This window comes from Cherax quadricarinatus, chromosome 32 (assembly GCF_038502225.1).
Source record: "Cherax quadricarinatus isolate ZL_2023a chromosome 32, ASM3850222v1, whole genome shotgun sequence".
NCBI lineage: Eukaryota > Metazoa > Arthropoda > Malacostraca > Decapoda > Parastacidae > Cherax > Cherax quadricarinatus.
Window position 1 is genome coordinate 36,180,753 of NC_091323.1, and position 23,344 is coordinate 36,204,096.

At 36.0% G+C, this 23,344-nt stretch overlaps 1 protein-coding gene across 4 annotated transcripts; it reads right to left on the reverse strand.

The window, feature by feature from the left end:
- Positions 1-23,159, reverse strand: LOC128690203 (protein CIP2A). Of its 4 annotated transcripts, XM_053778764.2 has the most exons (19): positions 22,983-23,159; positions 22,079-22,148; positions 20,266-20,380; positions 18,920-19,098; positions 16,768-16,882; positions 15,619-15,789; positions 14,301-14,414; positions 13,929-14,065; positions 13,554-13,709; positions 12,313-12,439; positions 11,868-12,112; positions 11,147-11,312; positions 10,487-10,602; positions 9,900-10,089; positions 9,262-9,414; positions 8,272-8,406; positions 7,761-7,938; positions 4,695-4,813; positions 1-669 (listed from the first exon to the last, which is right to left on the reverse strand). In XM_053778764.2, the coding sequence occupies exons 3-19, from the start codon at positions 20,368-20,370 to the stop codon at positions 520-522; spliced, it is 2,556 nt and encodes an 851-aa protein (XP_053634739.1). In that variant the 5' UTR covers positions 20,371-20,380; positions 22,079-22,148; positions 22,983-23,159; the 3' UTR covers positions 1-519. The 4 variants fall into 4 exon arrangements, with proteins under 4 accessions (XP_053634739.1, XP_053634737.1, XP_053634738.1 ...); XM_053778762.2 differs by lacking the exon at positions 22,079-22,148; XM_053778763.2 differs by lacking the exons at positions 22,079-22,148; positions 22,983-23,159 and adding an exon at positions 22,780-22,820.
- Between the last annotated feature and the right edge of the window lie 185 nt (positions 23,160-23,344).

The following is a 23,344-nucleotide window of genomic DNA, read 5'->3' on the forward strand; positions in this document are numbered from 1 at the left end:
ACACAATAATAAGAAAGTTTCAGTACAAAATATAAACCTCCCTAAGCATGCTTATTAACTGGTACAAAATGTGTTTATTTAAAAAAATATATATATATACAGCCTCTCCTCACTTAGCTATGTACTTGTTTACCAATGACTCGGACTTATGACGGGCTCTCTGACCAGTATGCTTACCTAAATAATGTATATTAGAGCTGATTTCCTCGATACTGTGTATTACAACATACAGTAAACTACTGTGTAAATCTTTAAAAATATACCAGAAATGTTATAAATGGTGCAAAGGAGACATTAAAACAATATCAAAGATGGTTGACACAAACCCACTACCATTATAGCATGTTCCTCACTTAGCAACAAATTCATTTACCAATGTAGTCTTAGGAACGGTACTCCATCATTAAGTGAGGAGAGGCTGTATATAACTTCACTAAGTTTTAATATGCTTATTTATCCCTAAAATATTGCTATCTGTACTGAACCCTAAGTGAGTGTGGTATGAGAAATTACTCAATATTAAAGTCCCAATTTGCCAGAAGATATATTATGAATCATATCCTGGATGCGCTTTAGTTCATTAAATTTCCTCGTCATCTCCTCCAGCTCTGCTTCCTTCGCTGACATGGATTCTTCATGACTGCGTATCAACAACTCTAATTCAGAATTCTGAGGAAAGAAAATACAATTAACAAAATGCATAGCGTTAACGAAACAAAACAAATCTATGGTCAGAGGAATGGAGTTAACTTGCCCGTGCCAAATTAATTTAAAACAAGTTCTTAATGGTGTCATTCACAAGATTTTAAATTTTTTTTTCTTTTTTCTTTAACAAGTCGGCCGTCTCCCACTGAGACAGGGTGACCCGAAAAGAAAGAAAATCCCCAAAAAGAAAATATTTTCATCATCATTCAACACTTTCACCTCACTCATACATAATCACTGTTTTTGCAGAGGTGCTCAGAATACAACAGTTTAGAAGCATATACGTATAAAGATACACACCCATATAAAAGTGTTGGTACCACTATACTTTCATACATTCCCTTCTTTGCCTCCATAGATAACGTTTTTTGTCTCCACATATACCTCAATGCACCAGTCACCTTTTTTCCTTCATCAATTCTATGATTAACCTCATCCTTCATAAATCCATCCGGTGACACTTCAACTCCCAAATATCTGAAAACATTCACTTCTTCCATACTCCTCTCCAATTTGATATCCAATTTTTCTTTATCTAAATCATTTGGTACCCTCATCACCTTACTCTTTTCTATGTTCACTTTCAAGTTTCTACCTTTACACACTCTTCCAAACTCGTCCATTAACCTTTGTAATTTTTCTTTAGAATCTCCCATAAGCAAAGTATTGTCAGCAAAAAGTAACTGTGTCAATTCTCATTTTGTATTTGAGTCCCCATAATTCAATCCCACCCCTCTCCCGAACACCCTAGCATTTACTTCTTTTACAACCCCATCTATAAATACATATTAAACAACCATGGTGACATTACACATCCCTGTCTAAGACCTACTTTTACCGGGAAATAGTCTCCCTCTCTTCTACACACTAACTTGAGCCTCACTATCCTCGTAAAAAAAAGTCTTTACAGCATTTAGTAACTTACTACCTATTCCATATACTTGCAACATCTGCCTCAATGCTCCCCTTATTCACTCTATCATATGCCTTTTCTAAATCCATAAATGCAATGAAAACTTCTCTACCTTTATCTAAATACTGTTCACATATATGCTTCAATGTAAACACTTGATCTACACATTCCCTACCCACTCTAAAGCCTCCTTGCTCATCCACAATCCTACATTCTGTCTTACCTCTAATTCTTTCAGTAACAACTCTACTGTACAATTTTCCTGGTACACTCAGTAAACTAATTCCTCTATAATTTTTACAATCTATTTTGTCCCCCTTCCCTTTATATAAAGGAACTATACATGCTCTCTGCCAATCCCTAGGTACCTTCCTCTCTTTCATACATTTATTAAACAAAAATACCAACCACTCCAACAATATATAACCCCCTGTTTTTAACATTTCTGTCATGATCCCATCAGTTCCAGCTGCTTTACCCCCTTTCATTCACCGTAATGCCTCACGCACCTCCCCCACACTCACATCTTGCTCTTCTTCACTCCTACAAGATGGTATACCTCCCTGGCCAATGCATGAAATTACCGCCTCCCTTTCTTCGTCAACATTTAAAAGTTCCTCAAAATATTCTCGCCATCTACCCAATACCTCCATTCGTTTCCTAGGCTTTCTTAACTTGTTTAACTCAATCCAAATTTTTTTCTTATTTTCATCAAAATTTCTTGACAGTGCCTCTCCCACTCTATTATCTGCTCTCCTCTTGCACTCTTTCACCACTCTCTTCAACTTTCTTTTACTCTCCATATACTTTGCTCTTCTTATAACACTTCTGGTTTGTAAAAACCTCTCATAAGCTACCTTTTCTCTTTTATCACACTCTTTACTTCATCATTCCACCAATCACTCCTCTTTCCTTTTACACCCACCCTCCTATAACCACAAACTTCTGCCCCAAATTCTAAAACTGCTTTTTTTTTTTTTAAACTATTCCAACCCTCTTCAACCCCTCCCCTCCCCCCACTTCTCATACTTGCACCAGCCCACCTTTCTGCCAATAGTTGCTTATAACTCACCCGAACAACCTCCTCCCTTAGTTTATACACTTTCACCTCCCTCTTACTTGTTGTTTCCATTTTCCTCTTGTTCCCACTACCTCTTTAACTGTAGCTACAACTAAATAATCATCTGATATATCAGTTGCCCCTCTATAAACATGTACATCCTGGAGCCTACCCATCAACCTTTTATCCACCAATACACAATCTAACAAACTACTTTCATTACATGCTATATCATACCTTGTATATTTATTTAACCTCTTTTTCAGAAAATATGTATCACTCATTACCAAACCTCTTTCTACACCTAGCTCAATTAAAGGCTCCCCATTTTCATTTACCCCTACATTCACTCAACAATAACCAAAATCTCTCTCTACACTTCTCTTTTCTCCAGGTGCATATATGCTTACTATAACCCACTTTTCACATCCAACTTTCATTTTACTCCACATAATCCTTGAATTAATACATTTATACTCCCTCTTTTCCTGCCATAGCTTATCCTTCAACATTATTGCTACTCCTTCTTTAGTTCTAACTCTATTCGAAACCCATGACCTAATCCCATTTATTTCTCTCCACTGAAACTCACCCAGCCCCTTCAGCTTTGTTTCACTTAAAGCCAGGACATCCAGCTTCTTCTCATTCATAACATCCACAATCATCTCTTTCTTATCATTTGCACAACATCCACACACATTCAAACATCCCACTTTGATAATTTTCTTCTTTTTCTTTTTAGTATGCTATACAAGAAAATTGGTTACTAGCCCATTGTTCCCAGCATTTTAGTTGACTTTTACAACACACATGGCTTATGGAGGAAAGATTCTTATTTCACTTCCCCATGGTTATAAAAGGAAAATTAATAAGAACAAGAACTTTTTTTTTTTTTTTTTTTCAACAAGTCGGCCGTCTCCCACCGAGGCAGGGTGACCCAAAAAAGAAAGAAAATCCCCAAAAAGAAAATACTTTCATCATCATTCAACACTTTCACCACACTCGCACATTATCACTGTTTTTGCAGAGGTGCTCAGAATACAACAGTCTAGAAGCATAAACATATAAAGATACACAACATATCCCTCCAAACTGCCAATATCCCAAACCCCTCCTTTAAAGTGCAGGCATTGTACTTCCCATTTCCAGGACTCAAGTCCGACTATATGAAAATAACCGGTTTCCCTGAATCCCTTCACTAAATATTACCCTGCTCACACTCCAACAGATCGTCAGGTCCCAAGTACCATTCGTCTCCATTCACTCCTATCTAACACGCTCACGCACGCTTGCTGGAAGTCCAAGCCCCTTACCCACAAAACCTCCTTTACCCCCTCTCTCCAACCCTTTCGAGGACGACCCCTACCCCGCCTTCCTTCCCCTATAGATTTATATGCTTTCCATGTCATTCTACTGTGATCCATTCTCTCTAAATGACCAAACCACCTCAACAACCCCTCTTCTGCCCTCTGACTAATACTTTTATTAACTCCACACCTTCTCCTAATTTCCACACTCCGAATTTTCTGCATAATATTTACACCACAAGAACTATTAAGATAAAATCAAAGAAAACCCAGATGAGTGTATATAAATAAATGTGTACATGTATGTGTAGTGTGACCTAAGTGTAAGTAGAAGTAGCAAGACGTACTTGCAATCTTGCATGTTTATGAGACAGACAAAAGACACCAGCAGTCCTACCATCATGTAAAACAATTACAGGCTCTCATTTTACACTCACTTGGCAGGACGGTAGTAGCTCCCTGGGTGGTTGCTGTCTACCAACCTACAACTTATAATGTACTGAATAAACACCAGTATTAGTCTGTGCATATATGAAAACAAAGGAAAAAATAAGATTTGTTTTTAATTTGTTTTGGCATATTTTCCCATGCCTTTGGTGTCCATGCAATAAAATGCACTCTAATTTGCTTTGATATGAAAGTTCCTACAATTATTAATTTTCATTAAAAAAAAAGGGAGGGGGTGCTCATTATTAAAATAAATTTTTACCTCTTTCTTCAGCTGCAGCTGCAACTTCTCAACCCTTTGGTTTTCCTTCTGCAAATCATCATATTCTCTTCGTCCTTTTTTAAGCTCTTCTTCTAACTTTTGGTTCTGATCTTGCAACTCTACAATAAGAAAAAATATTATAAAAACATTAAGTCAGAATGGAGACTGGACTTGGGCAAATAACACAAGGTCTAATTGTTAAAGGTTACCAAATGCATATGTGAGGCAAAGGGATTTTAAAATAAAAACTAGTATGTAAAATAAAGGGAGGGGGTGAAGATGGTTTTGTGTGTGAGGAGGTTGGACATCTAGCAGACATGTGTGATCGTGTTAAATAGGAGTGGACGCAAATGGTTTGTGGGACTTGATGAGCTGTTGGATTATGAGCAAGATAACATTTTGTGAAGGGATTCAGGGAAACAGGTTAGCTGGACTTGAATCCTGGAGGTTAGAAGTACAGTGCCTGCACTCTGGAGGGGTGGGGATATCTGTAGTTTGGAGAAGCATCTGAATGGTTGCATCAGGATGCCTCAGGCAAGACAGTATTGGAGTGAACATTGGTAAAAGTATTTCTTTTTCAGGTCACCCAACCTTTGTGGGAGATGGCCTGTATGTTAAAAAAATGTAAAATTAAAATAAATAAGATAATGGATAGTAGGAAACAACACACTGAATATAATAACCCTTCTATTGTTATAATAATGAGAAACTTACTGAACAAACATGCAATACAGTGGACCCCCGAATTACGATATTAATCCGTTCCAGAGAGCACATTGTAAGACGAAATTACTGTAAGTCGAATTAATTTTCCCCATAAGAAATAATGGAAATCAAATTAATCCGTTCAAGACACCCAAAAGTATGAAAAAAAAAAAATTTTACCACATGAAATACACATTTTCCTACACACAAAAAGAAGTACTAGTGTACTAAATGAAGAATAAATGACACTTACCTTTATTGAAGATGTGGTAATGAGTGATCAGACACTGTTTGTGCCCTGGGAGTGCCTTTTCCTCCTGCATAATGTAGGTCCTGTTTGGCATTTTTTTCCAGAACAGGCCTTATCACACTGTGTATGCCACTATGATTCTTAAATCTCTCGAACCAAACTTTGCTGGCCTTAAATTCACCAATATGAGAACTAGTTCCAGGCATTTTTTCCTGTTCACCTGGGTGTTAGCCAACTGGTATGGGTCGTATCCTGGGGGACAAGATTAAGGACCCCAATGGAAATAAGTTAGACAGTCCTCAATGACACTGACTTTCTTGGGTTATCCTAGGTGGCTAACCCTCTAGGGTTAATTGTTTCTCGATATTCTCGATAAGCCACACCAACAACAGTCTCTCCACATCTTGGAATAGTACAGCTGACTGTGGTACGTACGATAGTGTATTTCAATATTATTTCTCACCCTTTTTGCCACAGGGTTGGCACTAAAAGCTTTCTTTGGGCCCATGGTGGCTTATTTAGCAGTTATAAGCACTAAAAACACTGGAATAATACAAAATTTATCGAATGTTTGCATGCAACCGTCCGCCCTGGCTTGTAAACAATGTCACACTAGCTCAGCTGAGACGCTCAGGCCAAACAGACCAGACGGCCGCGTTCGGGACGAATGATGTAGTCGAGTTTTTCAATGTAGGTCAGGGTAAAATTTTTACGCTGACAAGCATCATGTCGGTTTTATTGTAGGTCAAGGCCATCGTAAGTCGGGGGTCACTGTATAAGTAAGCATTAATAAGATAAGCCTGGTATTAGTTGATGTTTGAGAGAGTTACAGCAATCCTACCAGTGCTAAACTTCAAATAATTTTCCACTTGAAAATAAGTCTTCATACAAATGAACTCCTAACTTACAGAAGCCCAGCTACAAATATCCATATTTACAAACCATACCACACGTGGGGATAGAACCTATTGTCAGTCATAAAACTCCAAACTGATGCATTAGCCACTGGGCCAGCTGACTACAATAAGATTCGTCAAACTTTGTATATTTATACACCATAGGAAGGTTAGCATAGGCACCACTGTGACCACAAATGCAATTTTTTACAGACGAATCTCCAACCAGCGTGGCTGTGATGAACTCATGCTCAAGTCCCCTCAAAGCTGTCATCATGACTCACGAAATTGTAATCACACGATTCCAAACAAACCATACCATACCACGATGACGGCTTTGAGGGGACTTGAACTAGAGTTCATCATGGCCATGCTGGTGGGAGATTCATCTGTAAAAACTTGCATTTGTGGTCACAGTGGTGCCTATGCTAACCTTCCTATGGTGTATAAATATACCTAATTGGATGAATCTTATTGTAACCAGCTGGCCCACTGGCTAACGCGTCGGTCTGGAGTTTTATGACTCTCTGACTGTGGGTTCTATCCCCACCTATGGTATGGTTTGTTTGCAATTGTGTCATTACGATTTTGTGAATCCATATTTTGCAGACAGGGCACTTAGGAAACCAAACCTAATTTTACAAACTCCAGTCTATAGATATGAATATGTGTGAAGCATAATTAACTTTGTACTATTGTTTTCTATAGGAAAACAGACCTGTGTTACAAACAACTTTTTTGAAAATTGGTATACAAGGATGTAACTCATTTACATAGTAAGTTGAGTACCTAGAAACAGTTTTATAGATTTATAAATTTCCCCTATTAGTAAACAAACCATGGAATGGGTGGGGATAGAACTCGTGGCAAGCGAGTCATAAAACTCTAAGCCAGTGCATAAGCCACTGGGCCAGCTGACTACAATAAGATTCATCCAACTAGGTTTATTTAAACACCATAGGGAGATCAGCATGAGCCCCACTGTGACCACAAAAGCAAGTTTTTGTAGATGAATCTCCCTGAATAATTAATAGTTTTCATCCATCCATTTCCCACAATATAAAATTTTAACAGGTGTATTGAAAATTTTAAATGACCTTAGAATAAGACAGAAGTTGGCTTCTCATAAATAAGAAAGCTTAGAGCAAATAACACTTCATCGTATAACAATTATCATATAAAATAATTTGTTTTTATTTGATATTCAGGACTTACTCTGGTGCTTTTCCTGCTCTTCCTTAATTATCTTGTGTAAATTTTTTATCTCGTTGTGAGCATCGCCCAACTGCCGCTGGAGTCGACGAATGTTCTCCTCCCGATTATCTAGATGGTCTCTCAGTGATGATGCTTCCTTTTGCAAATCTATTTTTTGCCGTTCTAACTCTGTTTTGTCCTAGGAGAAATAATTTGATTACCCAAAATATTAATGAAGCTTTTTATTTTAACAAACTAGCCATCTCCCACCTAGGCAGGATGACGAAGAAACACTTTCATAAAGTTTTTCTTCTTTTTACATTTAATAATTTACACAGGGGAAGGGATTACTAGCCCATGATAAGTTATTAACTGCATAATTTTAAAAATTTATCTGTTAATATATATAAAAAAATATGGTAAAATTAAGAGGTAGGCATCATCCCACATTTACCTCGCAACAAACCAAATAACACATTTGTATGAGCAATCAAAATGATTCAGCAAGAGAAATTATATTGCTAAAGCTTACCTGACGGAAATTTTCTCGAAGCTGCCTGGCAGAGCTCTGAATTTGCGAGATGCTTGCTTGAACTTCAGCTTTCTCCTTTTGAGCTATCTGCAAGCGCTCCTCCCATGAGCACAGGAGACTTCTCAGATGGTCATTCTGGTAGTAGTAGTTTTAATTAGGTTTCTCAAAGTAATTAACATCATCATCTTTCTTTCAACACACCGGCCGTATCCCACCGAGGCGGGGTGGCCCAAAAGGAAAAAGGAAAGTTCCTCCTTTTACATTTAGTAATATACACAGGAGAAGGGGTTACTAGCCCCTTGCTCCCGGCATTTTAGTCGCCTCTTACAACACGCATGGCTTACGGAGGAAGAATTCTGTTCCACTTTCCCATGGAGAATTGAAAAGGAAATATTAAAGGAATAAGAGCTATTAAGAAACACACAGGAGAAATGAACTTAGGTGTACTCTATACACATAGAAGAAATAAATTAGGTGTATACTGAATGTAAGTGGTGTGCAAGATTTACCTACTGTCTTAGGTGTTTCTAAGACAGAAAAGAAAAGACCAGCATTCCCAGCAATTGAAAAATGATTTACAGTATATGTTAAGCTAAAATGTTTTCTTAGAAAATTCAATGACTTCTTTACCATTACCACTTACATTTTTTTTTTTTTGAACGAGTCGGTTGTCTCCCACTGAGGCAGGGTGACCCAAAAAGAAAGAAAATCCCCAAAAAGAAAATACTTTCATCATCATTCAACACTTTCACCACACTCACACATTATCACTGTTTTTGCAGAGGTGCTCAGAATACAACAGTTTAGAAGCATGTGTGTATAAAGATACACAACATATCCTTCCAAACTGCCAAACTATTCAAAATATAGTACTTCAGGTACAGTAATCACTTAATGACAACACTTGACACTAAGATAGAAGTCTGATATGAATATACAAAGATAAACAAGTTAACTGGCAACATACTAATTAGTAAAGTGCTCACTCACCTGTACTCTGGTTTGCAGTAATGAGTGGTGAGTCTGACGGTTTTGAACATCTGCTGCAGTTAATGCATCCCGCAGTGATTTCTCAACATGGGCCATGGCTGCCATTTTGTATTCATACATTTCCATTATGTCTGTCAGAGCACACTCTTTCAGCTGAAAATTTTTTTTATTAGTTTCTCTCTCTCTCTTGGACTTGCTTCAAAACTCTTAGACTGAAGTTTGACTTTAGTATAAATGATACATTACTACTTCAAGAGCTACAATTTAGTTATTTTAAACCACCAGAATGTTTTTTTTTTTATTTACAAACATGACCAGTTGCATATCTTCTAGATAGACAAATGCTCTAATTTTAAACCATAAGTTACTTTTTTTGGGGTTATCCTAGGTAATTTACACTATGTATGATAACTGTACTTATGTGTATTTGTACCTAAATAAGCTTACTTATTTAGTTACTATATTTTTCCAATTATGTAATACAATCTTATGGTTGCCCAATTATAAAAGGTTTACTTGTGAGTGGAATCAAGTATTTTTCTACTCTTGTGGCATAGCCTAATTCCAAGCTTCCTTGGTGACTGTTTGACTAAAAATATTGCAGACTTCAATGTTTAAGTGCATATTTAAAACCTCACCTCCATTTTATCAACAGTGCCCCTTAACCTTGATATCATCATGTCCACATTCTCTTCACAGCCGGCAGAGAAAAGCTGCGCATGACACTGAGAACTGAAAAGTCTTTCCTTGTGATCACCATTGTCCATATTTACTGAAGGCTGAGATGAGGCATTAGCTTCCTCTGTTGCTTTTATTAATGCACCCATACTGAAAGATGATTGAATATTTTTATTATTTACTTCACACATGTAGATGGAAACAGTGTTATAGCACAGAACATTGCTCCTTATCCAGCATATTTTTGTCCACAAATGACTTGTCCATGTATGTTTCTATCCACATCATTGTTGGCTGTCCTTGCCATAAGTCTATTTTTACTTCACATTTATGATATGCACATCTTTGCATAAAGTTGCTCATGCTAAGTGCATACTGGTAGAAGTTTCACTAAATATTTACTGGTACTCCTGTTCTACATTAATTATATTAATATCTAGCAACATAAATTATACACTTAATCTTTTTCAAAAATATAACATGAATATTTTTTTCTAGTCTACATTACTGCTTAAGTGATCAGTTTTTTTAAAGGTTCTACAATTACCTTTCAGTAGGCACAGTTCCCTCGGTTACAATGGTAACAGCTCTGGCCACAAGATCAGGGATGCTAGATCGCTCACATCGAACCAAATGGGTCATCAGTACTGGGTTATTAATCATCTAGTAGATAAAAGAGTACAGGAATTAAGTACTGAACTGTACAATCCCATCAGTAAACTTTTCCACTCTCATAATGAAGGTTTTGCACTCGAATAAAAAGGATGTACAATTACTGAGAAAATTAAAGCAAAAACATTTGCATTTTAAATAAACATGATATCATGGAGCACTCTGCTGCTTCCGTCACATGTAAACAAACCTGCTTTTTTGTTAAGCCAATAAAGTCTCTCTGGCATCCAGCATTTGCATACTCACTGCTATTTGTGTGTGAACATGAGGTGGTGGTGTAACATAAGACTAATAAGTTGTACTCTTAAATTAAAGAATGTATATCAGATAGTAATTTAGGCTAGGTCTGTTTAACAGTTAGTAATATAATAATATAAAGCAAACAAAATAATAAAACTGCCAATTTAAAGAAATTTGCATAATTAACAAATAACAGTACAGCAATATTAATATATTAGAGTGCACTGCAAAATTTCCATTACTGCAATACAGCAATAATAATCATATGTGCAACAGAAAAAAAGTCACAATTTACCTGGCTATACTCTAACATAAATGCTGCATTCTGTGAACCAAGAAGTTTGACCACTGTGAGAATAAGAATCACTGACTGTGAAACAGCCTCCATTAAGCTGGCACTCAGCATATTTCCTGAGATGATTGAGAGATCCTGGTAGGTCTTGTAACTGCATACAGAATATCTTTAGGAAAAATTAAGAGATTTATTACACATTAGCAAAAGAACCTGATGTTTCCCAAATAAATAATGAAACCAAAGGTTGGCAGCTATTGAGATCATTATTATTAAAATTACGGGACAGTGCTAAACCTGTAGGGATCATAATGCCTGAGGAATGGGAAGAAATAAGATGTGATCCTAGGAAGTGGAGGGTAGCTTCAATTCCTTGGATCAAAATACCTTCAGTGGCATCAAGGAATGAAGATCATTAGTACAATATATCTTAGATCAACATTATTTCTTGGATTGCAACATTTCAACTGATTTCTTATTTTTTACTTAATTTCTTATTTAGGAGTGGGGCCAAAATAGCCTGAAGTTTTGTCCAGCTAATTTGAAAGTCTAAATAAATAAGACTTGGAGTCTCAAAAACTAAAGTTATGGTTCATCAGATTGACACACAGTAAGCTAAAATGAAAGTTAACAATACCTTGAAAAAAGTGAAAAATATTTTTTCCTATGTCAGGTAACCTTGCCTTGGTGGAAGATGGCCGGTGTGAAAAAAGAAAAAACTTACCTGCTGGCATTTGACTCATAATCAGAGTAAGACTGAGCTAAGGAGTTTCCCAAAGGTAAAGAAGCTTCAATAATCAGAATTTTTCTCAAGAGAGATGAGAACACTGAAGGCTGTAACTGAACTGCTAACTTAAGGCGATAAGATGTTTCACGATTGCAGAGTCCTTCTAGCATTGCTAAGGTAGCAGTGATGCGGTGCAGTCGATTATGGGTTATGCTGACGTCCTCATCAAACATTAACGACTCCTGTAACAAATTTTGAGTCAACAGTAGAACTACAGGTCAGTATTATAAGCTATAAAATTACAGCTACAGGAAAACCAAATACTGTATAGCATAGTGTACTGAGAAAAGCATAAGAATTATTTTAATTTGAAATTTATTAGCTTGGTAAATAAATTACAAATTAACGACAAAGTATCAATGATTGTGAGCTCGGTACATACTGCAACAGCACCAATGAAGTTCTCAAGATGATCCAAGTTGACTGAATCATTCATTACAGTAATGAGGCTCTGTATAACTTTCACAGCTGCTACACCGCTCTGCTCTGAATTCATCCACATCATTGCCCTAATTAAGAACAATCTGTAATTAATTACAAGGTATACAAGATACACTTTTGTGAATAAAAATTAAGAATGCAAAGCCAATATTAGGTTTAAGAGGTAGTTGCACTAACTTTATACTGTACCTGTACAGTTAATGTGCTCCTCAAATTTGAGGGAGTTACATTCCTAGAGATTGTGACTCTAGAATCTGCAACATATACAACATCTTGGTTTAGAAAGACACGTAATCAAACACTATGACATATTTATTAGATAACGTTTCGGTCCTGGGACCGTGATCAAGGTCCCAGGACCGAAACATTTTCTAATAAATATGCCATAGTGTTTGCTTACGTGTCTTTCTAAACCAACTTGTCGGTATTTATTACCAAGGTTTATACCATACAACATCTTGCACATATACTAAAAAATTAAGATTTGGGTTCATTTTTATATTCCAGAAAGATGTCAAATAAAAATTCATGTAATTTTTTTTGGCAAAACTGAGCAATGGAACTTGCTTAAAATAGGACTCATAGTGGGTGAAATCTCTGATGCACAAATTGTATCCAGAACATAAACTTTGTGCCTATGTAATTTCATAAGTTTTTCATAAAATTCTGTATTTTTGGTGTCATTATCTTCAGAAAATTATTCTCTACCATTCCAAAATAATTAAAAAAAAAAAAAAATCCCAACAGTGTCTTCACTTTTAATTCCAAGTGTCCCGACAGTAAGAGAGTAAAAGCTTGAGGCCAGTCAGTTATTGCATAAAAACCAAAACCAAAAAAATTTTTTTTAACATGCTGGCTGTCTCCCACCGAGGCAGGGTGACCCAAAAAAGAAACACTTTCACCATCATTCACACTATCACTGTCTTGCCAGAGGCATACAGATACGACAGTTTATGTGTCCCTCTCAACAGCAAATATCCAAACCCCTCCTTTAGAGTGCAGGCACTGTACTTCCCACCTGCAGGACTCGAGTCCTGTTGCACTGACCCCTTCCCTATTAACAATAAACCAGTGTTAAAAATCTGGAGCCAAAAAACTTACTAAAATAAACGATGCATTCTTTCAATCCCATAAAGATAACCTTTAAGGGATAACTAAAAAAATTTGAAGAGTATAACTTACTTAGAAAATATTTCATTGTAGAGTGGATGTAGTTCTGTATAGTCAAGCTCAATAAGGTAGCAAAAAAGATCCAGTAGTACTTCAACAAGTGGCTCTGGGCTCTCAGCAATCATACCATTGAGTAATGGTTGTAAATAAGAAGTGTAGCTTTTGTACCTGTGCCAAAATTCATCATTTCTTTATATGTAAAACTGCTTTTATTTCAGAAATTCTACCTTTAATACATGTAAAAAAAAATTTTAAAGTGGAGTGGTCAATTTTCAATCTTATTGATTTATTACTAAATGAAAGCAATGAAGTAGCCATCTACATATGTAGCTAACATCTAACAATAAATCACATTTAGATTTACAGCAAACCACGTTATAAGCTTACTCTCTCAGGTGGTCTTCTATAATTGGATATGATGTAAGTTCCCCAAATACGTCCGCAGCCAATCGAAGCCAAGATAGATTATTTTCCATTAAACCTTCAGTTGCTGCGGTGAAAACTAAATCCAAAATATGTTTAATCTGAGAATGAGAAAAAACAGATTAAGGAAATAAATAGCTGATATAATTGGCAAAAGCAATAAAATAAATATGTAAATGAGATAATTATACAGTGGTCTATAATTTACTCTTACAGTAGTCCAAAATTTTCTTTGGCATATTACTCATAGCTAATGAGGCATCATTGCAATAAATCTTGCTAATATTATTTAATGTATTAGAAATTTCCAACTGAAGAAAATGTCAATTCACTTACAAGGTTGAAGCCGAGATCAGTAACTTTCAAGTCCAGGTAGAACATTAGCTCTGAAGCCAGCAACTTAATGTTGATTGTAGCTGTTTTCATGTCAGTCAGCTTCTGTACCAGGGCCTTAAAAATGATAACAGGTTCATTAATGTAACAAAGTTTGACCAAAGATTTCTACACTCTATACAGTATATGTTATTTCTGATGTAATTATTTCTATAAGGGTAACCTACCTACTATCTTAACAGTTTTCATTGATAATTAAGGTATATCACAGATGCAACACCCACTGATTCAAAGTAAAGATTCATGATTGCTAAAAAGAACAGACTTATGAAAAAACTATTTAATGACTTTCTGCCCAGTCAGGAACTTACACTGAGTCATAATTTTAATATGAGAAAGTCTAAGACTGAGCAAAACATTATTAGTCTTCTCCCATTTTGGAAAGTATTTTTCTTGTGTTGTCTTATCTGTTGGGTGAAGTCTATACCTACCTTTACTCTCACATCCTCTACCACAATATATTTCCAATACACATTCCAAAATCCTTCTATCAGTTTTAGCCCTAACAAGAAATCCTACAAAAGTATCCTTCACTTCATATACCAATCATTTCTGTGATCTGTCCCTGCAACCAGGACAATACTATCATATGCATGTTACACCATCCATTCTAAAATCATAAAACATTGTACCCAGAAACTTCGCAAAGCTGGGATAGTAAAACTTTGTGAAATGGCTACTCTAGCCTACACGGTAGTATAATCCGTTAACATGTATAGATACAGCTGGCATCTTGAGCATTCTACTCTGATCCCTCCATTATCCTGGGAGTTCCTTACTCCACATAAACACTCATCTTGTGTCTTGATTCTTATTTAATTGTATTTTGTATATTGTTCATCTCTACTGCTCTCATTTGTTTTAATTATCCAAACCTAAGAAAACTGGCATCATAAATATGGTACATATGACAACTGGGATCAATACCTTATGCTCATTACCAGTGCAGCCCACACTGAACTCTACATTTAAAAAGGATTTAAGTACCCCTCCCACACCCTGGTTACTCTTTATTTTTCATACACTGGCCATCTTCAATGGAGGTAGGATAACCCAACAAGAGGAAACATACTGACACATTCTGTTGCTGTCTAGCCAGAATCATGCTGTTTTAATACAACCCTTATAAAATATATTTAAACAAGATAAAAACTTACATATTCATGCACTTGCCCAGTGGAAAAGCATTCACTGACTGATTTCTCCATTTCTGAAAACCATTGGACAAGAGATACAAAATATATACATTACTGGAAATCACCTTGTTGTTTCCCATACTGCGAAGGCAAGAAAGAACTGGTGGGTTAGACCTGCAGAGGTTGGCAAGTGTGGTTAGAGATGGCACTAGGAGGTCATCACCACTGTTTCCCTCTGTGATGTGTTCCACCAGGTAAGGTACCAGCTTCAGCACCCATGCCTCTGTACGTAAAATCTGAATTTTTTTTTTGGGGGGTTATTGGGGAGTTCCAGAATAATTCTGCCAGTGCCTAACAGCCTATCATCTCTTATGTCTTCATATTTGATATTCAAGATTATCCTGTGTTCTTGATGACTGTGTATATGCATGTCAATCAGAAATACAGTATGTGTACTTAAATAGCTCAAACAAATAATGTGCATACATATATTTTTGGGATTCTGCTGAAACAAAAACATGCATACAAAGTTTCTTATATGCAATGGCAAACTTTAATAAATAATTACACAATAGATGTACAGTGGACCCCCGCATAACGATTACCTCCAAATGTGACCAATTATGTAAGTGTATTTATGTAAGTGCGTTTGTACGTGTATGTTTGGGGGTCTGAAATGGACTAATCTACTTCACAATATTCCTTATGGGAAAAAATTCGGTCAGTACTGGCACCTGAACATACTACTGGAATGAAAAAATAGATGTAAAAGTTTATTTCTACTGTTTTTATTATTTTTTCTTTCCCAATACAGCTATTTCATTTCCTCAAATAACAAATGACACAAGGATGCAAACAGATGAAGTTTATAGCAAAGTGAAATAAAAGAAATGAAAATATAATCTGAGTTAAAAAAAAAATACAGGTTAGCCATCACTAATCTGGCATCAGTGGGTCCTGCAGTGTGCCGGATTAGTGAGTTTGCCTGATTACAGAGTGGTTAAGTTAGAATACTACACTTAACCTATCAACAGAGAATCCTTCTGCTACATCTTCCTCATTTTCATCACTGCTTTCTCCTCCACTGGCTTGCTGCTGTGGATTTACAACCATCTGCACAATTTCTGAGTCAGTATAATGATGAAATTTGAAATTATGCTAGCTGAAATTAGTGCCGGATTACCGATGGAACTGGATAACTGATTGCCGGATTAGTGATGGCCAACCTGTAAATACTGAGGGAGGGAGACATGAAAGACAACTTATACACTAACCTTTAATTTGTAAGAAATCTCTTCAATGAGGTTCAAAGTCTTGAGCGACTTGTCTTTGCTAAGCTTTGACTCCACTAAAAAGTCGCTCAGTATGGGAACAAACTTGATATCATCTCTAAGAAAAATATATTAATACTGCATAACAGATACTGCATGACTTTTAAATCAAATTATTGCATAATAAAAATCATTCAAAATAACAGAGGAAAAAATTAAGAAAATTACAATAACTTCCATTTTCCTTTAAGTACACATGGGCCAAAACACAAATTACATAAGAAAAGTAGTGTTTGGGTAGAAGGCAGAGACTTATATGGAAAGATAGTTTTAATAATGGTTTGGGTCTCCAGGATATCATAAGCTTGACTAGTCCCAATGGAGGATGAAAACTTATAGAATTTATTTGCACAATCAGTACTTTACCTGAGTGAAGATACAGTGTTATCATCTTTAATAAGATTAATTTGTTTCTAGTGAAGTGTTATTCTATAATTTGCAAAAGTATTTTCCAAATGTTTTTTTATTCTTCAGTGTTGCTACATTTGTTAAAGCAGCAGACTACTAGTTTGATCAGATTACAAAATCTGAGTGATGCCGAGTATATTTTTAACAACCAGATACAGTACATTAATCACCTTTTATGACATGTATAGCTTATGGAGGAAGGATTCTTTTCCACTTCCCCATGGAGATGAAAGGAAAAATAAATAAAAAAACTATTAATTAAACATTATATGCTATATGAAGTAGTTGAGATGATGGTACAGTTGTAAGTGCTTCAGTTATTAACATAACCTTTTAAGGACTGTAAGCATATCTAATTACACTATAGCAAATAATGACTAAGGGAACTAAATTCATTAATCAGAAATTCAATTCTATTCATTAGAATAGAAGCTGAGCTTGCATCAAACATCTTCAATGAATAAACTCGGTTCAGTGGCCACAGCTCCTCTGACAAGATACTGAACAATTATATTTATCATTATGAACATTTGAGATATAACTAAAGGTAAGAATAATTGTATACCAGTACACACTATTTTTTTTTCTTTCAACACATTGGCCATCTCCCACCGTATCACTGCATTAATAATTTGGATTGTGTAGTAAAATTGGTTCCCTTAATGTTTGCATAAATTAGATTTAATGGACTAACAGAGGAGAGTGTAAGGCTAGTAATGGGAACTGTGAGCAAAATTCTTTAATCAATGAACAATGTTTGTAGTCTCTGAATCGAGAGACCCAGTGGATTTTGCCCCATATTTTTGAAGTCTTGGAATCTTTCCTCCATAAGTCATACGTGTCATAAAAGGCGAATAAAATGCAGGGAGCAAGGGACTGGTAACCCCTTCTCTTATACAAATTACTAAATGTAAAAAAAAAAAATGTTTTTCTTTTTGGGATCACCCTGCCATGGTGGGGGATGACCAGTGCGTTAAAAAAAATTCTGACGTCTGCAAAGTCAAGGTCCATTAAATTGAAGATTTACTGAATATTATTCTAAACAAGAAGAGCAGTTCTTCAACATTTAGAACATTAATTATTTGACCAATTCACAACTGATCAAGCACCCAAATTATACACACAAGTAGTCAGTTTCATTAGCTAAAAATAAACTGAACTACTAAAGTGGAAAAATCCAGTTACTATTCCTATTAAAAATTACTAATTTAACAAATTGGTCTTTTGATCTAATTAGAAAAAATTATTTAGATAAGGGTATAATTCTGTACACTTTCATATTAACAGTATAATAAATTTGTCATTTAAGAAAAACAATAATTTTAGTAATAAATAAGTCACTTTAATGAAGCATGGGAACTTCATAAATGATAAAGTTTCAAATGGGTTTCAGGCTTACCAACCAGGTAAAACAATGTAATTTATCAGCTTACAGATTACATTAAAGGGCATTATTTATTCAGTATTCACATATCATTCCAGGATAGGTTTTGGACTACATACTATAACATTTTACACATCTCACGATTCCAAAAATCTGTGCACTTTTATTTAACTATGAAATGAATGACTTGCATGCAGTGTGCTAAATTTTTTTGCCCATCTTTATCAGGCTGGGTAATAATCATAAATAGCTAATGAAAAATTACATCAAAAGGTTAAAATTAAACCTCTTCATCAGTCTCACCTGAGCGCCGTTCGGATTGATGGGGAATGGCAAATGTGAATGAGAAGTGCAATGACCTTCCATACCACTGGTGACTTGGCATCTAATGGGTTAAGAAACTGCTCCAGGCATACATAAAATTCCAGAGTCTCCACATTTGTTGGCTCAAATATACTCAAGTCATTCACCACTGACAGGATCTGCAAGTTGACCATCGTGTAAAAATTCCAGAGGTGATATTCACTGTTAACAGATAAGAGGACTAAAACACATTCTATTATTCAAACAAAAATTTGTGAACATTGTTAAAAAAAAGTTATGTACTGTATATGCATTTTTTAGGCCTAGCTCTACTGCTCACTTAATATATGATAGTGTAAACATGTTATCAGGCTTTTATATGCATTTGAAAGTGAAATAAGGGAATTTCACTTTACAGCAGTAACCCGGAACCTAACCTGCTGTATAAGTGGGGCTTGCCTATAGTACTAATTTATCATTAGTGATACAGTACAGCATTCTTAACTAAATAACAAATATCTGAATACGTTCACCTCCTCCATACTCTCTCCCTCCAATCTGATATTCAATCTTTCATCACCTAATCCTTTTGTTATCCTCATAACCTTACTCTTTCCTGTATTCACCTTTAATTTTCTTCTTTTGCACACCCTACCAAATTCATCCACCAATCTCTGCAACTTCTCTTCAGAATCTCCCAAGAGCACAGTGTCATCAGCAAAGAGCAGCTGTGACAACTCCCACTTTGTGTGTGATTCTTTATCTTTTAACTCCACGCCTCTTGCCAAGACCCCCGCATTTACTTCTCTTACAACCCCATCTATAAATATATTAAACAACCACGGTGACATCACACATCCTTGTCTAAGGCCTACTTTTACTGGGAAAAAATTTCCCTCTTTCCTACATACTCTAACTTGAGCCTCACTATCCTCGTAAAAACTCTTCACTGCTTTCAGTAACCTACCTCCTACATCATACACTTGCAACATCTGCCACATTGCCCCCCTATCTATGTACATAAATAAATATACTACATTCATTATTGCATTATTTGTAAATGAAGTTAAAGGATATACAGTGGACCCCGGTTAACGATATTTTTCACTCCAGAAGTATGTTCAGGTGCCAGTACTGACCGAATTTGTTCCCATAAGGAATATTGTGAAGTAGATTAGTCCATTTCAGACCCCCAAACATACACGCACAAACGCACTTACATAAATACACTTACATAATTGGTCGCATTCGGAGGTGATCGTTATGCGGGGGTCCACTGTATATACATATGATATACAGCATTAATTTCTCCACATATACAATGCATATTTATCCTCTTAGCTTACCTGAAGGTGACGCTGAAGTTGAATGAGATTTTTGTCAGTCTTGCTTCGACGATAGTCATATGCAATGCTGATGAAGTTCTTAATTTGTGGATTGGAACTCCCCATATTGTTGGATCTGGAACACAAATTATAAAATTACTACATTCATGGAGGAGAGGGAAGCACTAAACCCATAGGGGTCATACTGCACCTGGAGGATGGGAGGTAATCAAGTTCAAGGAAAGGACAGATAGGTCCATTTCATTGGATCAAGAGCCCTTCACTAGCATCAAGACATCTCCCTTAATGGGACAGTAATAAGTAACAGAATAAACCACAGAAATCACGCCAGGCGAGCCCCACAACTCACAGGCCAGTGCGTTAACCACTGAAGTGAGAGGTCACTAATCAATTTAAATAGTATACAGTAGTTTATTATCCTTATTATATTTCTAGGCTTACCATTCGTGTATCTAATGTTCGCACTCTGTATGTTGGAATCAGCATGTGGCTAGACAGGTTAAGTAAGTGCCATGTTTTTACACACAATGCCCTGAAAATTATAGCAGATACTATTCTCACTAGTAACTAATGCATGAAGAAATTGTAATATCTTCCTATTAACTGGTTAAAAACACAAAATACAATATTAAAGCAGTATAAAACCTAAAGCAAAGTGAAATCAGAACACAGGTACAGAACTTTGTTAAGTTCATCTTCAATAAAATTATGGCAATATGATCAAGAGGCACATGGGAACCTACCTTGAGAGGCCAATTAAATAAAGCAATGCAAGTTATTACCATTAGGAAAGAGCTAAACCTACAAGTGTCATAGTGTTTGGGGAATGGGAAGTAATCAGGTTTGATCCACGGAACCTTCAATTTCTTAGATCAAGAGTTCTCCACTAGCATCAAGGCTCATGTGTTCACTTGTTGTTTTGGTGACAATCCGAGTAATGTTAACAGCTTCCACTAACTGCATGACCAATAATGTGACCATTATATATACTTATGGGGAGTGTTATACCTGTAGGGGTCATGCAGAGCTCCATACGAGCGGTTTCGAGCACCCAATACACTAATTATGAAAATGGTATACAAGACCTACAAGCAAGACGTACGTTCAACACTTAGTCCTAGCCTCCTGCGATGTCTTCAAGACTCTTCATGTCTCACCTTTGTCAGTATATAAAGTCTATTCTCATGCTTCAGCTTCACATACTGGAAGAAATTAATTTGAATTTTTCGAGGGGTGGATGGGTAACCCAGGGAAAAGTCTCAGTCATATGACCAAAAGCTCCAGCTGTAGGTAAGTAAGTTTATTGAGGTATACATAATTTCATAGATTATCATACAGAGCAGTATATGTGTAGGGACCAAGGATAACCCAAAAAAGTCAGTCAGAGTAACTTATTTCTATTGTGGTCCTTGTGATTATTATTTATATTTAGAAGTTAAAAATAGGTAAGTATCTTGACTATAAGTAAGTAAGTAAGTAAGTTTATTCAGGTATACACAAATACAGTTACATAGAATTATCATACATAGCAGCATATGTGTAGAGAACCTAGGATAACCCAAAAAAGTCTATAAAGACTATATAAAAGCAGTTACATTAATAGAAGATATACCAGTGGGAGAGGTAAAATCAGTTATTTTCATACAATAAATCACTCTCCTTCCTTCCTGTAGCCTTATCCATGAGGTACATTTTAGCTGTCTTCTTGAAGTGGCTCAAGCAAAGACAGGTCTTGACATGTGCAGGGAGTCTATTCCAGTAAGACTAAGACACACGTCAGGAAACACTCGTCATGTTTCCTGACTGGTCTTACCTAAGCTAACTGTCAGCTCTTGTTCCAGGCTATGGAGCTGAACTCTTCACCAGGCTGAGGGACTGACCACCTAGAGAATTAATCATAAGACTTAAAAGTTACCTAAAAACTAGACATAGACTATTAGTAATCACATCAATAATTTTTTTATTTCTTCATGCAGTACAAATAAGATAATTTACATGAATTAATACATTGGGCAGGCATAAAAGAAAACCACCATTATACAATGTATTTATGGCAACTAATCATAAGACTTAAAAGTTACCTAAAAACTAGACATAGACTATTAATTAGGACTTCTTATGCAGTTAACTACAATAATGAGAGTAAATGGTTGAGAAAAGCAACAAGATGATAATTGATCCACTTGTTCAACATTTGGGTATCTTGAAAACTTTTCCAGGTCCTACCAGGTGATGGACCTGGTAGGACCTGCCTACTATAACCCAGTAGACCTCCTGCAGTGCTCCTTCCTGCTTATATCTCATAACCTGCACCTCGACACTACTGTTGTAAGTTTAGACACAGGTATAAAAGTACAATTACATGTATTGTGTAAATTACCTACAACCCCCCCCCCCTCCCTCCCCCAAACAAGTCTCCAAAATAATTTTCCTGTATATTCCACTGAAGAAGCTTATGGTGAGGGCGAAACATTTCAAGAATAAAGCTGACCAAGTGTCACACACTCCACTTACTACAATAATAAATCCCTCACTCCACTTACTACAATAATAAATCCCTCACTCCACTTACTACAATAATAAATCCCTCACTCCACTTACTACAATAATAAATCCCTCACTCCACTTACTACAATAATAAATCCCTCACTCCACTTACTACAATAATAAATCCCTCACTCCACTTACTACAATAATAAATCCCTCACTCCACTTACTACAATAATAAATCCCTCAGGTCACACTCGTCCTCAATATTTTAAACTGAAGCGGCGCAACAGTTCGCCAGATAATCCGAGGAAATCCATGTTAATCCATGAACATAATCTTGGTCTTGAACTTGAGATAACAAGAGTTAACATTAATAATGGCTTGACCAAGCAAGAAAAACATTTTTTTAGTGGGTTTGGGATTAACAAAAACTGCCCAGTATGGGCCAGTAGGCCTACTGCAGTGTTCCTCCTTTCTTACCGTTTTTATGTCCTTATGACTATTCTTTTAGGAATAAATATATATATATATATATATATATATATATATATATATATATATATATATATATATATAGATAGATATATAT

What these genes read in the sequence shown, in the direction of transcription:
- LOC128690203 (XM_053778762.2), bottom strand. Translation starts at nt 20,370, where the DNA reads ATGGGGAGTTCCAATCCACAAATTAAGAACTTCATCAGCATTGCATAT. An exon ending in TCAATCCGAACGGCGCTCAG is followed by an intron (nt 16,883 to 18,919) that starts GTGAGACTGATG and finishes TATTTTTCTTAG; the next exon opens with AGATGATATCAAGTTTGTTC. An exon ending in GGAACTGTGCCTACTGAAAG is followed by an intron (nt 10,090 to 10,486) that starts GTAATTGTAGAA and finishes ATCATCTTTCAG; the next exon opens with TATGGGTGCATTAATAAAAG.